Here is a 14,329-nt window from a genome sequence, read left to right on the forward strand (position 1 = left end):
GCAACAAATAAAGTTTTTCGAACCACGTGACCGGCACTGTCATGGCTGCGCCCTTGTTTAATGCGTGTTAGTCATGAGCTGTAACGTAATACATCCGTGGTTGTAATAGCATTTTAACATTTCAAGAAGCCAGAGTAAGTCAGTTTTGGATGTTTGTTTCCACTGTTACTACTTATACTTGTATACTTCTATAAATGACTACTTATACTTGTATACTTCTATAAATGTTGCGACGCCAACTGGTTCTGAAATTTTTACGAGTAGCGTTTTATATTTGGACCCTGTCCGCACGCTGTTTGTATCTAACTTGAGGAAAATTTGAAGTATAGGTACTTTTAACAACTCATTGTGAAGCATTTCAACCCGGATAATTTACGTGTTTGTAGGAAAATGAAGACGAAGGATATGAAGCTAAAAAACAAGCATCGGTCCTCCGGGCCAGCCAAACGGGGCATCCATGTGAAAGGCAAATGGAAAGCTATAGAGCTCGATCCCAGTATCTTCTCTGAGGAGGGCATGGAGGGTCTGGTGTGTTTTGAAGAGCTGACAAATTACCGTCTGATAGACCCTGAAAAGGCTGCGGCCAAAGCAGCAAAAGAACAGAAAAAGGAGAAGAAGAAAAAAGCAATGAAAAGAAAAGCCAGTGAGGGAGAGGAGGATGAAGAGAAGGTCGGTGTGGAGGGGAAAGAGAGAGCGAAAACAACTGAACCAGCCAAGAAAAAAACCAAAAAGAATAAGAAAAATAAGAAACTGACTGCAACAGAATCAGTTCAACAAGACAACACTTCTGCGGAAGAAACACAGAAGGATGGAGGTAACAATGAGGATGGACAGGGACATGAAACAGAAGATTCTTCAAAAGATTCAGCTACTGGCTCCAAACATCATGTCCAATCAAAAAATACTAAGAAGAGCAACAAAAATAAGAAAAAGAAACATAAAGGGCAAAAAGAAAAGAATGCAGAGAGCTCAGAGAAACCGCAAGACCCTGAGCTTTCATTACAGCTGCAGGTTCTGGAAAAAGAAGAAACTCCTCAAGACAAAGTGACAAAGCCACCTAAAAAGCAGGCAAACAGTTGGACTAATAGAGCACTTTCTGGTTCTGATGGCAAAATCATTGATGTGAGTGCATGGAAGGACCTGTTTGTCCCCTCCACTGTTCTGAAGGCACTGAGCAGCCTTGGATTTGGTTCACCCACACCGATTCAAGCCCTGGCATTACCTTCAGCCATCAGAGATCGTATGGATATACTGGGGGCAGCTGAGACAGGTAAGATAACATTATCGTCACTCTTTCAAATTATTGTCCAAGTTTTTGTCTTGGACTTTTTCCAAGCGATGCTAATGTGAGCACTGTCATTACAGGAAGTGGTAAGACACTGGCTTTTGGGATTCCCATGATCCACACCATCCTGGAGTGGAAGAAGGGCTCTGGAAAACCTGTTGATGACAATACTGAAGCAACCACAAAAGTGGAGAGTTTGTATTTACCAGCTCTAGATTCTACACAGTCAAGAGCCACAGCAGAAGAGGACCAGGAGGACAACATGAAAACTGAGGATGAAGGCATCAAAGATCAGGGTCAGTGTCACTCGGATGAAGGTGCCAGCGAGGATGATGAGCACAGCACTGAAAAGGCGATTGAGGATGAAAGGCTTGGATGTGTTCGAGTAATTGAAAATGCAGAGTTTGATGCTGACCTCGCTGCTGAAGCAGAAGAAAAACTTGCTGGTGGTGAGAGTCAGCCTTTGCTCGGACTCGTTCTCACTCCCACCAGGGAGCTGGCTGTTCAGGTCAAACACCATATTGATGCTGTCGCAAAGTTCACAGGTAAGTTGTTATTAGTCAAAGTGTTTTGCCTAGTTTAATGAACGTCAAGACACTTAAGATGCTGCTGTTGTGCAGGTATCAAAACAGCCATAGTGGTAGGTGGAATGGCCCAGCAGAAACAGAGGAGGATGCTAAAGCGCAGACCAGAGATCATTATTGCCACTCCAGGACGACTGTGGGACTTGATAAAGGAGAGGCATCCACATCTACTGAACCTCAGACAGCTCAAGTGAGTTACAGTTTACACCTTTTTCTCCTAGTACTGGGTAATGTGGTTAAAATTAAAGAGACTATTTCACAGACATCACATTATATCATAACGTGGTAGTCATGCATACAAAATAACACTTAAAATGATTCAATTCAGTACAATTAAACATGTTCATTGTTATGCATTACATTGGACAAACGTGTGAACATCTGCACACATATGGAACATTTACAGTAAAAGAAAAAATCTGGTGGTTTACTTAGTATCAATACCACAGGGAAAAAATACTCTGTTACAAGTAAAAGTCTTTCATTTAAAATGTAACTTAAATAAAAGTACAAAAGTATTAGCATAATAAATACTTCTTAAAGTATCAAAAGTACTCATTATGCCGAATGCATTGATGTATATCATAATATTCAATTATAATTATTGATATATTGTGTAATGGTGCAGCTGGTAAAGGTGGAGCTATGTTTATATACTTCTCATTTGAATTACTGCTGGGTAGCTTGTCAATTTTACACCAAGGATCAGTCAATCTTAGGACTATACTGTATTTAGTTTTATCAATCTCATTCAGAAAATTAACTAATAACTAAAGTAATCAAATAAATGTAGTGTAGTCATTTTCAAACAAAAGACCAGCAGCTGCAGCAAAGTGTTTCCTGAGAGCTAAACAGACGCTAGAGGTGATGACTTTGATTTTATTGACTGTGGCTGTCTTCCAGGATTTAGTCAGGTCTGAACAGGAACCTATAGCTTCAGTAGTGTCCTGACTTGGCATCTCTGAATGCAGCTCAGCATTTGTTTCTTGCTCACTTTAATGCTGAGCAGTGGGTTGGACCCCCTGTGTATCTTGCAGTGGTTTTGGCAGTGTTCATCTTCTTAAAGAATACAGAGTAATCCATAGGTACAGTGTATGTTTTATTAGAAATTGGCCAAGGCTATAGCAGCATCATGGATATCAGAAATATGATGATACAGATCCTTCCCCGTGGCTTGTTCGTTGCATTTTCATGTTTCATTAACTACACTTGGCTGTGTCGTTGTGCAGATGCCTGGTCATCGATGAAGCCGACCGCATGGTAGAAAGAGGCCACTTTGCAGAGCTGGAGAGTCTGCTGGAGATGCTGAACACTGTACACTTCAATCCCTCGAGGCAAACATTCGTGTTCTCTGCCACACTGACTATGGCTCACAGCCTGCCCACCCGCCTCCTGCAGAAGAAGAAGAAGAATCTGGACCAGAGAAACAAGCTGGAAATTCTCATGGAGAAAGTGGGGATTAAATCCAAACCCAAAATCATTGACCTTACCAGGAAAGAGGCAACAGTGGAGACACTGACCGAGACACGGATCCACTGTCAGAAAGAGGAGAAAGACTTCTACCTGTACTACTTTTTGCTCCAGCATCCTGGGCGCACCATGGTGTTCGCCAACAGCATAGACTGTATCAAGAGACTAAACTCGTTGTTGGTTATCTTGGAGCGTACACCACTGCCTCTGCATGCCAACATGCACCAGAAACAACGCCTCAAGAACCTGGAAAGGTTTGCTGAAAGGGAGAGGTGAGTCTTGCACACAGCTGCATAAGCATTCTGGGGGTGTTTGCCTTAGGCCTTAGGTTGACCTTATCCAGTGATGGTGTGCCTGTTACAAAATATAAAATCTGTGAACTGCAACTAAGGGCTTATGGGTTTAACTGATAGGTATAAAAGGCCTTAGTAGTTCCACCTTTGAGTTTGCTAATTAATACAAATGTACAGCATATGTTCAAAAATTAACAAATTTGTGGGAGTGGCATTCAGTCATGTCTACACGTGTGTTGTGCTTCTCTCTTGAAAGAAGGCAGCTGTTAAAATTTTTTAAATCAGTTGTAATATTGTCATTCTCATATAAAGTGATATCCACACCTTTATTCTGTAACAGCATTTACTAAAAAACAGCTCAGGGTTTGGTATCTCTTTAAAGGTATTTTATTTAGAACAGTAAAAACATGTTGTGAAATATCTCCATCTCGTATGTTGAGCTCCACCACTGACTTGACGCTTACTGAACTGCCACGTTCAAACATTTCAAACCTGCATTCACAGCTGTGTTCTGCTGACTACTGATGTGGCAGCAAGAGGACTGGATATCCCTGATGTTCAGTATGTTATTCACTACCAGGTAAATTTGTGGATGGTTTTCTTGTGTATTCTGTTTTATTCCTAGCACTTTGCTTACCATTCAGTTACCTGTATTCACTGCAGATGCACTGTAAAATAGCCAGTAGCTAAATCTGGTACAATAGATCAAAGATCTTTGCATGATTTTTTTTTTTTTTTAACAAGGTCCCCAACAAATAAATATAGTAAACTAAGCTAAAGCACATCTGTGTTGTCCAACATAAATGGGATGTTAACAACTAAAGTAACACTAACCACCATACAACACCTGAACCATAGTGCAGGGCATGTTTTATCTGTCACACTGAATTTTAGTTACCATCTGACAGCAAAATTAGAATAAAATGATTCTTGTTTCAAGAGTGCTACTTAAAGAAGTGATTTTTTTTTTTTATTGTCTTAAAATTGAAGAATGGAAAAAAATACTGTACATATATTCTGATTAACTGCAATAGTGTAATAGAAGCCGTTTTACTGTAACAGAATCCTGATTAATTATTTCTAATAATGTTCTCCTGTGAACGTCAGGTACCCAGGTCATCCGAGACTTACGTCCATCGGAGTGGGAGAACAGCAAGAGCCACTAAAGAGGGTCTCAGTCTGCTAATAATAGGCCCAGACGACATGGTGAACTTCAAGAAGATTTACAAGACTCTTGGAAAGGATGAGGAGCTTCCCATGTTCCCCATAGAGACCAAATGCATGGAAGCAATTAAGGTGAGGTCCTGTCTTTATGTGACGCTCAGGAGATTATAACTGATTGTTTATTGTTGAGGGTCTTTTCACAGGAGCGGGTAAACTTGGCCAGGAAGATAGAAAAGATTGAATTCCACAACAGCAGAGAAAAGCAGCACAACTCCTGGCTGAGACAAGCAGCGGAGGCCCTGGAGGTGGACCTAGATGATGATCTTTTACTTGGTAAGACCAACACAATAAAACTATAACAATAACAATGACAAAAAAATCTCTGGAACATGCTCCATCTATTGAAAAACTACAGGCAACTGAAGACACCGTCCTTGTATGTCCATAGGTGGAGCAAGAGATGAGGATGCTGACAGAGAGCAGCAGAAGATGGTTAAGGGGATGAAAAGGCATTTGAAGCATTTGATCTCCCAGCCTGTGTTCAGGAATATGATGAAGACAAAGTACCCCACTCAAATGGGAAAGCTCTCTCTGCCTCAGGCAGGGATGGATAGTGCTTTAGCCAGGCTTACAGCACAGCAGACGAAGTTAAAGAAAACCGTTCCGCCACAGAGGAAGAGACAGAAACCGAAGAAAGGAAAGCAGCAGCCTTAGTGACTTTTTAATGGAATGTGTCCTATAAAAGGCCATCTTTGATAAGGTTCGTGTAATGTCTGATTACATAAATGTAATTTTTAACATTCAATTCAAGTAAACACTTATTGCACAATGTGCAATTATATTTCCGGTTGTCTAACTGCTGTACACTGCAAGATTTTATAAAAATCTGTCTTCATAAGTGTCTTAAAGCGCAGTTGGCATTTTATTCAACCGAAGTCAGTACTCCTGAGATGAGCTCAGTCCTGGTGGACCACTGGTCAGCGCTGAGGTTACGGGTAGAGAATGTTGTAATGTGACGTTTTGTAGAGGAGGTGCAGGGAAGGTTCAGCACCCTCTGGAATGATGTGGTGAGCCAACTTCTCTTCATCACCCTCCATAGAGACTATGTGGATGCAAATATCCAGAGCCTGCGCCAGAGCTAAGATGTCCACATGATCACACTCCATCGCCATGGCCTCCACTTCCTGAGTGAAAGAGAATGTAGGTTTTATCCTAACTCAGTCTAATCTGTAAATAACCCAGACAGTAAAAGATGGTATAGGAATTTTTCACTGTGTCGCAGCAACACATTGTTACTAACCTGGTGACAGTAGGCATGCAGATCAGGTGACTCCACAAAATTGCAGAAGAAGTCTGCATGGTTTCGCAGATGTGCTGAAGTGAGCAGCCTGAGGTACTGCACCACACTGTCCGAGGTCTTGTGCTCATTGAAGAGCCTGAGCAGAGTGTTTTCCTGCTCATCGGTCTGACACCGCTCCACAACATCTACGAGCTTAAAGAGAACAAAACTTTACACTCACTGCCCACTTTATTAGGTAGGTACTGTGTAACTATGCAATTCAGTGCAACACTTGTGCCCTAACATCTGTGTAGCTCAGAATGTTCCAGTTTTTGGTAAATTGTCATAAATGTATAAATCCACTTATATGTTTATCAATGAGGTCATAGTCAAAGGTGGTGTTGTGCTGCACTACATTATATCCAGGGGTGTTCCTAATATTCTGACCCTGCCATGTATGTGGCTGGACACGTTATTTACTGTGCTCAGGTGGTGCTTGAAGAAACTCTCATCAAATCCAGCTGAGGACAAAACGTTGCCGCTCTGAATAATTTTGTCCTTGAATCTGAAACCAAAGGGAGAAGCCGCTCTAGGTTTTTATCATCAACCTTACATTTTGGCCGAATGGCAGTAATGATGACAACTGACCTCTGCAAGCTCCTAGCATTGTGTAGGACTGACTCCAAGTGAGCGAAGCAGACGGCTCTGTAGAAGCAGTTTCCATCCCCGCGCACTTGTCTCACGGAGGAAAACTGGCTGCTTAAATCCTAACAAAGGACAACAGGTCTGGTTATTTTAGGGCGGACTCGGTCAGTTAAGAGCGGTGACTATACCCACGCAGCCCACCCTGCTACTAAATAGCCTACTTTGTGTTTGGCTCCGGGCGTTTGTTCAGGGAACAGGGAGGAAATGTCCTCTCTGCACTCAACAATACTTCCAGCCTCCATCTGTCGACACCACACAGCAGATTAAAAGGTCGACTTCGTGCCTTCGTATTTCGACAACATGGAAACTATGTGAGAAAGCGTAATTACAGTTTGTCAAGACTCCGTGCATCAAAGCTGATTGTCAGAGCGATGTTGGAAGTGTATTTTCATTTTCTATAAACCGGATGTTTGCAGGTACCACGTGCTTGTGTTAAAGGAACAGTACAAGGTTTGGTTAATGCTCTGCTCGAGTCATTTTGTAACTGAAGATCTTGCGCTGATCTTTGACTGAGCTAACACAGGTTTTAGCAGCTTCTATTTTCAAACACCGACAGTTACCCTATTGTGAATTAATACTTAGTCCTGTGTCCACTTCTGTAAAGTCGACAGTATGTGGACAGTGGTGGAAGATGTAAGAAAACACAAGGATCTGTGACAAGTAGAATCTTGCATTCATAATTGTATTATTCACAGTAAGTAAAAGTACACAAGTATACCAACAGATTGCAGTAAATATAAAGTAAATGCAGACATATAAAGCAGCATAAAATGAAAATACTCTCCTGGACAATTTGCTCTGTGATGAAGGCCTGAAGATAAGTGGGTGAGACAGTCTACAGCTACAACAGATAAAGGGAGCTGCTGGTACCACAGAAAGTTTTCACTATAACCCACAGCTGAACAATAGAGATTATTAGTTCATTTTTAGAAATGCAAATGATTGATCAAATCATGCCCCCCGCCCCACATTACTTTGTTCAAATTCTAAATGAACCTAAAGCTCATTTTCTCACGGTGTCTACTGACTTTATGTTAACTTTTTATTTGTGTTTTACTGCCGATGCTTTTCACTGATCCTCTCCGTCTCATGTCTGTCAAAGCTGTTCTGCTTGTCATTGCAGAGCCTGATTCCATCAGTCTCCTTGCTCTTCTCTCTGTATCATCCTTGTCCAGAATGTATTCCTGAAATCATAATATTGGTTAATAAAAGTCAGATAAAGGCACATAAATGATATAGTGCAAATACTAATAAAAACAATTTTACCTTTACCATGTCCATCATTGTCAATATGTTGATGTTTTCCAGAGGTCCATATGCTGGTAGATAACACTGCTCTGCTAGGTTGTTGATGGCCATCAGCAATCTTCCCACTTCTTCCAACTGAGAGATAATGCACAAGTGACTATTTCTGTCTGAAACGTCCAGCCCATAATTTCCACCTGATAGGCTTAAAGGCATACCTTCTTTCTGGACAGGCCTTGCTCCATCAGCAAGTTATCCCCCACTTGTTTGTTCTTCTCTCTGAGGGTTTCTAACTCGCTCTGCAATTCAGACAGTTCTTTGTTGGCAATCTGCAACAAATGATAAAAATCACTAGCACGTGTTTCATTCAGGTACTGTCAGTTGAAGAAATGCTGCATTTGCATATCTAACCAGTTTTCTAATACTGTGCTCTTGTTTCATGGTCTGCAGATGTCGTTGACCCTGCTCCGCCTCCTCCTCCAGACGCCGCAAACGGTGCAGCAGCTCCTCGTTGGTAATGCACAAGGTCTCATGGCGCCGAATGATGGGCATAACCAAAGATTGAGACCCACTATCAAGGTAAGCTGAAAAAAATATGCAGTTTGGTCCTTCGTGTGTGATTAACTCATTAACATAAGCAAAACAGGTTCATGTAAATGTTTTTTTATAGGGGGCAATAAAAGGTTTGAACTTACTGCTGGGGAGATAATCTAGTGTCTTCATCAAGTAGTCTTCATACATTTTGTATTTTGCCATTCTCTCTTTTAAAACTTGCTGTCTGTGAATTAAGGTATAGCTGAGCTTTAAAAAGTGACTTAATGAGAGATATCCCCACATCAAGGTCTTGGTTTAAATTTCTCACCTAGCCCGGAGCTGCTTCAGCTGTTCCGTCAGATCTTCAATCTCTCTCTGCTTCAAAATGTTCTGCTCCCGAGCAGTCTCATACTTCTGCAATGCTTGGCGTCGCTTCACTTCATTTTCAGCCACAAACTTTTCAAATTTCACCACCCTCTCTTTAGTCTGTATGGAAACAAACAACAAAGGCAGCCATATTAACACAGTGTCATTTGGATATCAGGTATTTTTTTTCTACTCGGCCATTATTCTTTAATTCAAGCTGCTTTAGGAGCACAAATCGAAGCCATGATTCACCTCCTGTTGTTGTACTTCCAGTTCAGACCTTCTCTGAGCTAGAACTTCCACGTGGCTCTTAAACTCTTGCCGTTTGAGTGTGAGCTGCTTGTCCACCTTGTCCAACTCGGCCTGTTTCTTCAGTACCAGTGTCTTTTGCAAAGTGTTCACTCCTGCCTCAAGGACTCTGCTAGAGGTCTACACATAAAACATAACCATTCAAGTAGATAACCTAAATGCCTTTTATTATGCTGAAATAAGCCAGCTGACTTTACCTATATATAACTTTTTGAAACAGAGGTTACAATGCAGAAAGAGTGAGATAAAAAAGAGAGAGGACAATATATTAAAGAGCTAGATTTGGTGTATAAAGCAAAAGATAGAGAAAACAAATGGGCTTAGATCAGATCACAGGCAGCACAATATATTTCTGTATTTTTTCATGAATGCAGGTTGATAACATCATTTTACTGCATGCTTATCTTACCTCCGTTACAACAGGTATGTAGTTGACATTTTTCTCCTCTCTGAGTAGAAAACTGATTGTCAGTAACAATGCAAACCATTCAGTCAAAACATATACAGCATGAAGGGTCTTAAAGAGAGAGGAGGGTGGTGTGCTGGCCTACCTGGTGTTTTCCGAATGTGTTACAAAAATGTTTCTTTTCCTGTTTTCCACCTTAAGTTTGAGACGAGGATCTCTTTTATCTAGGAAGGGAAGGGAAGGTGTCGTCATGTCTTCGCAAATAAATTCTCCTAAGTCTTGCAGTTATTCCACGTTCAGGCGATCAGAAGGGCGATCAAGGTTCTATTCCGGATGTTTTCCTGGATTTGTGTAGTTGTTGCCTGGGAACCACCGACGGGGCAACGGTGAATTCGCCGAGATCGTTTCCCGGTTGTCATGGCAGCTGTCGAGGAGGCGGGTCTGTTTTATTGACCGAATGAGAGGCAAAGAAATTAGAGGTCCGAGAGGGGACGAAAATGAAGAGCGATCACTCCGCCCGAAATCCCCCGAACCACCGGAGTGTGAGTCCAGAATTAAGGAAGATCATTGTTTAAGAGCTCACGTGGGAAATGTTGCTGCTCTGCAGATTTCACCGATGAATTAATGACAAAATTAAAACACTGGCTACAGCTTCACACTTCTTACTGAGCTCTAAGTGCAGAACATCACAAACAACACATCAGTAAACAAATTTCCACCAAAGAGCCACTGTAGGTATATAAAGATATGTGAAGGAAAAAAAATTCCCAACTTGTAAAAATATTTTGCATCAAGTTTTTTTCTTTTGAAAAAATATTGGTTTTAAAGACTTTCCTGAACTTATTTTTAATTTTCTAATCAAATGTTGAACTGGGCACAGTGTCTCTGACACAATGCATCTTTCACAGTAGTTAACAAGTAGTAAGTTCATGTTTGTTGTGCAAAAATGTTAGTTTCCTAGTTCCTCCAGCTGCAACTAGATATGTCTAAGGACATGTCACACACACACACAGACACACACAAAACCGAGCCCACTTCCAGTTTAAGTGCAGGAAGCATTTTTCACAAACACTTCTTCAGAAGTGTTTGTGAAACAGGAATCAGCTGTTATGCTGTGAGCTCTTCGAAAAACATTTTTGCACTTGACCATGTCACAATAAGAGCTGGTGCAACAGGAGGCTTTTAGTGATTTTATCTGCATAAATGTGGATCAGCACATTCATAAAGCAACTGTGAATGAGGATGAGAAACCCAGTCGCATGGTGAGTTGGAGTCCTTGAATTATATTTGAAGCTGTAAAGAAACTGTTTGTTGTATTTATGTGTGCGTTTCATCTTTGGTTTAAAAAACAATGAAAAAATATTTCCTTAACATATTTATCATAGTCATAAATTAGCAAACAGACTAACTCCAGCTTCATGTGTTATGCTAATGTCACTATTCTGCTGCTTAACTCACAGGCAGAGTTATCACATAAAACCTCCTGAGCATTGCCTCTGGAGCAGCACAATCAAGTGAAATCAAACACAGTTGAACATGCCCTTAAAAGGCATCTACTGTATCTTCATCGCCTGAGCTGTTGCTGTCTCATGTCTGCAGCACATAGTTCAGCTCTTTCAAAGTGGATCAGTCTCTAGTTCAGTATGAATATGTAAGCTGGTATACTTTCTGTTGTTTGAAGGACTTTACAAACTAGTTTTTACTATTTCTGCCAATAATGTACTGACTTCTGTTTTCTGATCTGGATCATCAGCCTCTTTCCTGCTCTGTGAAGAAGAGGGGGGCCTCTGAGTGAACAACAAATCTCCTATGATGCTCACAGTCAGCAGATCCAGGTCTCTTTACCAGAGACTAAACTATGATATCAAAGACGGGCTGGCTCTCTACTCCACGAGTCTCCACTCTCCAGCCACAACAGTAAACTGGCTCAGGTGAGGGAAAATGATATTAGTTACTTCAGCAGTATTTTACACAGATGTAGTCCATTATATTGTGTAGCAGTGCCCATGCACATGAGAATTTAATAAAAACAGTAACTTTTTTTCTTAAATCAATCAAGTCTTATCTGATGATCAGGTGCCTGAAAAGGCTTAGTTAGCATACACTAGAGGTGAAATGTGAGCTAATTATATTGCCATTTTTATTATTTATTGTATTTTACTTCAGCTAATTTGTGCAAGCTGTACAAACTTTACATCTAAAACTTTAAAACCACACACATACACACACAAAGGAAACGGTAATTAAAAGAAAAATATGTGACACAAAGGTATATTCATTATGTGAAGATCTAAACTGCTGTCTTTTATTTTATGTAGATGCCACAGGTTGGCATGTGGTGTTAATCACAGCACACCTCCCTCTTGTGGACAAACTGCATTCCATTAAATGTGAATAAGTGATTTAATAAGTTATAATACAGTACGAGGTACCGTGCTTCTAAAAATGAAGCTTATGAACTCTACCCAGAATTCATGAACATGGCATGAGGAAAGATCATTTTCCTACAAAGGTTTAAAAAAGTGCTTTATTTTCTCTGGTGTGAAAAATGTACCAACCTATGACCATGGCTGTCACCACTATATGGGGAATGACCTGAGGAGTTGTTTACACTTTAGATTTATACACCAAATTACTTGAGGTTTGGAAAGATGGCTCTTGTTTTTTCAACTCAGTATCTTTTAATCTGGTTCTTTTTATGCAAAACCAACGAAAAGCCTTTAGACCGTCACTTTGGAGAAAAATGTTTACTCTGAGTATAAATGTACAGTTAAATAAATAAGAAAAATGTAAATGAAATCTTCCTATAGACTTTAAAGTGGCCAGTCAGTTTTCTAGCAGGTTGGCACTGGGGGACTCTGGACTTGTGACCCCAGGGATCTCCTTCTAAAATCTTGTCTACAGCCCTGGTTACTGTGCACTACAGGACCTTTTAGTAAGATTCTGGTTGAGAAGTAAGAAAGACTGGTTGTTTCCTTTGAAAACCAGCCAGTAAAATAAAGGCTGCATGCACGCCTTAGACTGTATTATCTGCAGTAGCCTGCTAAGTGTCTTATCTCCTGATGTCCGAGTCACTTGACGTATATGGATACACCCGCCGCCCTGCCGCCTGACACAGTCCCAAAATAATCTGAGAAAGCACAGCTGAGCCCCGCTCGCCGCTGCACGCTTCTTCCGCGCTGTGTTAGAAACGCTGCCGTGAAATCTACCGTCTGCAATGACGAAGTTCAGCTATTCTGAATACTTATCTCAGATCCGTAATGCTGGAGGTAAATGTAACCATGTTCGGTCGCGGCTACGGGGAGAAAGGAGGAGAGGAGACGGTCCGAGCGACGCAGCGTCAGAGCCGGAGTGAGTCTTTTGTTGTGACCTGTTTGACACGGAGGCTGCGTGTGTTTATAATGTGCGTGCGTGCGTGCACGTGTGTTTTGTTTAGAAAGCAAAATTTGAACTTCATGGCTCAAACACTGCAGATGTCTGTCTAAAATAACACTTAATTGCATTTAAATATAAGTTAATTAAAGTGTGCCCCTCCCCTTTCAAGGGATGTTTGCCCCGTAGTCTCTGCCATCAGGAAAGGGGATGTGGATGCTGTTCATGATCTGGTAACATCTGCTCCTCACAGCCTGCTGAAGGAGAACAAAGATGGGTGGATACCTTTGCATGATGCAGCCTACTGTGGACAGACTGAGTGCTTAAAGATCTTACTGAGGGGTATGACACATGAAAGCATCATTGACAGTCCCAAACTGTGCAGTTGTTCACTATTTGAGCTCAGTGTAACAATGTAGGAAAGGAAACCAGAGATATATATTTGCATGATGCTTGAAAGAGCTGAATTGAGCCATCCAGGTTTGCATGATATATATCCTTTGCTACAGCCCATCCGAGTTCGGTAGACAAGCGTACCTTGCAGGAGCAGACGGCCTTGCTGCTTGCTGCGTCTTGTGAACACATGGCATGTGTGCGATGCCTTCTTGAGGCTGGTGCTGACCCTGATATCAGCAGCAAGAACAAAGAAACTCCTTTGTACAAAGGTACAGCCATGAAATCAGTTGGGTACAATAGAATAAGGATGTATAGCTATATATTGGTCAGGTATTGGATAAAAGGTCTCTATGTTGTCTGTTTCTGCAGCCTGTGAGTTGGAGAATGTGGACATGATAAGCATCATTCTTTCCTACGGGGCCACTGTGAACCAGCGGTGTGGTCAGGGCTGGACAGCCCTCCACGAGGCTGTATTCAGGAACAATACAGAGCTCTGTGAGATACTAATAAGATCCGGGGCCGCAATCAATCCACCTAATACCTTCAGCATCACACCGCTGTTTGTAGCAGCTCAGCGAGGACAGATGAGGGCACTGTGTTACCTTATTGAGAAAGGTACTTTCCTGCTTCGTGTATTGTTCATGTTTCTGATCCCCATTTAAGATTTATAAAGGAAGAATGCTTTTCTTTAGGTGCAGACGTGAACATGCAGACATGTGAAGGAGTAACAGCACTCCATGAAGCTAGTAAAAATGGGCACAAGGAAATTGTGGCCTTACTATTGACTAAAAGCGCAGATGCCAACAAACCAACTAACTCAGGACTGCTGCCTCTGCATGTCGCTGCCCAATATGGTCACCATGAGTAAGTTAAGATACTATAACTAGCTGATTAGTTGTTATTATTATTATTATGGGAATC

At 41.3% G+C, this 14,329-nt stretch overlaps 4 protein-coding genes across 11 annotated transcripts in view; 2 read left to right on the top strand and 2 right to left on the bottom strand.

Annotated features, from left to right (window-relative positions):
• On the top strand, positions 1–8,556 carry ddx24 (DEAD (Asp-Glu-Ala-Asp) box helicase 24). Of its 4 annotated transcripts, none has more exons than XM_020590797.1 (10): positions 1–134; positions 387–1,270; positions 1,366–1,830; positions 1,906–2,059; positions 3,099–3,611; positions 4,137–4,212; positions 4,740–4,928; positions 5,000–5,129; positions 5,245–5,556; positions 8,476–8,556. In XM_020590797.1, the coding sequence occupies exons 2-9, from the start codon at positions 391–393 to the stop codon at positions 5,508–5,510; spliced, it is 2,673 nt and encodes an 890-aa protein (XP_020446453.1). In that variant the 5' UTR covers positions 1–134; positions 387–390; the 3' UTR covers positions 5,511–5,556; positions 8,476–8,556. The 4 variants fall into 4 exon arrangements, with proteins under 4 accessions (XP_020446453.1, XP_020446455.1, XP_020446452.1 ...); XM_020590799.1 differs by lacking the exon at positions 8,476–8,556 and adding an exon at positions 5,896–5,913; XM_020590796.1 differs by lacking the exon at positions 8,476–8,556 and having other exon boundaries at positions 5,245–5,697.
• On the bottom strand, positions 5,763–7,328 carry LOC109955036 (ubiquitin thioesterase OTUB2). The gene is made up of 5 exons (XM_020590809.1): positions 6,942–7,328; positions 6,724–6,842; positions 6,556–6,640; positions 6,097–6,288; positions 5,763–5,980 (listed from the first exon to the last, which is right to left on the bottom strand). The coding sequence occupies exons 1-5, from the start codon at positions 7,020–7,022 to the stop codon at positions 5,786–5,788; spliced, it is 672 nt and encodes a 223-aa protein (XP_020446465.1). The 5' UTR covers positions 7,023–7,328; the 3' UTR covers positions 5,763–5,785.
• Positions 7,530–10,130, bottom strand: ccdc197 (coiled-coil domain containing 197). The gene is made up of 9 exons (XM_020590807.1): positions 9,786–10,130; positions 9,644–9,683; positions 9,178–9,354; positions 8,888–9,045; positions 8,721–8,803; positions 8,437–8,609; positions 8,244–8,354; positions 8,047–8,163; positions 7,530–7,964 (listed from the first exon to the last, which is right to left on the bottom strand). Exons 1-9 carry the CDS (start codon positions 9,890–9,892, stop codon positions 7,815–7,817), a joined length of 1,116 nt encoding a protein of 371 aa, XP_020446463.1. The 5' UTR covers positions 9,893–10,130; the 3' UTR covers positions 7,530–7,814.
• LOC109955032 (ankyrin repeat and SOCS box protein 2-like) overlaps positions 8,530–14,329 on the top strand; it is a 7,669-nt gene continuing 1,869 nt past the window's right edge. The window contains exons 1-6 of one of the 5 annotated variants that reach the window (XM_020590805.1): positions 8,530–8,604; positions 11,394–11,571; positions 13,185–13,354; positions 13,522–13,677; positions 13,778–14,023; positions 14,101–14,272. In XM_020590805.1, the coding sequence (XP_020446461.1) occupies positions 11,450–11,571; positions 13,185–13,354; positions 13,522–13,677; positions 13,778–14,023; positions 14,101–14,272 (866 nt within the window). In that variant the 5' untranslated portion in view covers positions 8,530–8,604; positions 11,394–11,449. The other 4 variants (XM_020590803.1, XM_020590802.1, XM_020590806.1 and 1 more) reach the window with 4 other exon arrangements.

Source organism: Monopterus albus, unplaced genomic scaffold (assembly GCF_001952655.1).
Source record: "Monopterus albus unplaced genomic scaffold, M_albus_1.0 scaffold13.1, whole genome shotgun sequence".
Taxonomy (NCBI): Eukaryota; Metazoa; Chordata; class Actinopteri; order Synbranchiformes; family Synbranchidae; genus Monopterus; species Monopterus albus.

Coding starts and splice junctions, on each gene's coding strand:
- ddx24 (XM_020590797.1), top strand. CDS start 391: ATGAAGACGAAGGATATGAAGCTAAAAAACAAGCATCGGTCCTCCGGG. Junction 3,612..4,136: donor AGGTTTGCTGAAAGGGAGAG/GTGAGTCTTGCA, acceptor CTGCATTCACAG/CTGTGTTCTGCTGACTACTG. Junction 5,130..5,244: donor AGATGATGATCTTTTACTTG/GTAAGACCAACA, acceptor GTATGTCCATAG/GTGGAGCAAGAGATGAGGAT.
- LOC109955036 (XM_020590809.1), bottom strand. CDS start 7,022: ATGGAGGCTGGAAGTATTGTTGAGTGCAGAGAGGACATTTCCTCCCTG. Junction 6,843..6,941: donor CGCCCGGAGCCAAACACAAA/GTAGGCTATTTA, acceptor GTCCTTTGTTAG/GATTTAAGCAGCCAGTTTTC. Junction 6,641..6,723: donor AATGCTAGGAGCTTGCAGAG/GTCAGTTGTCAT, acceptor CTTTGGTTTCAG/ATTCAAGGACAAAATTATTC.
- ccdc197 (XM_020590807.1), bottom strand. CDS start 9,892: ATGACGACACCTTCCCTTCCCTTCCTAGATAAAAGAGATCCTCGTCTC. Junction 8,164..8,243: donor AAGGCCTGTCCAGAAAGAAG/GTATGCCTTTAA, acceptor ATTATCTCTCAG/TTGGAAGAAGTGGGAAGATT. Junction 7,965..8,046: donor CAATGATGGACATGGTAAAG/GTAAAATTGTTT, acceptor TTATGATTTCAG/GAATACATTCTGGACAAGGA.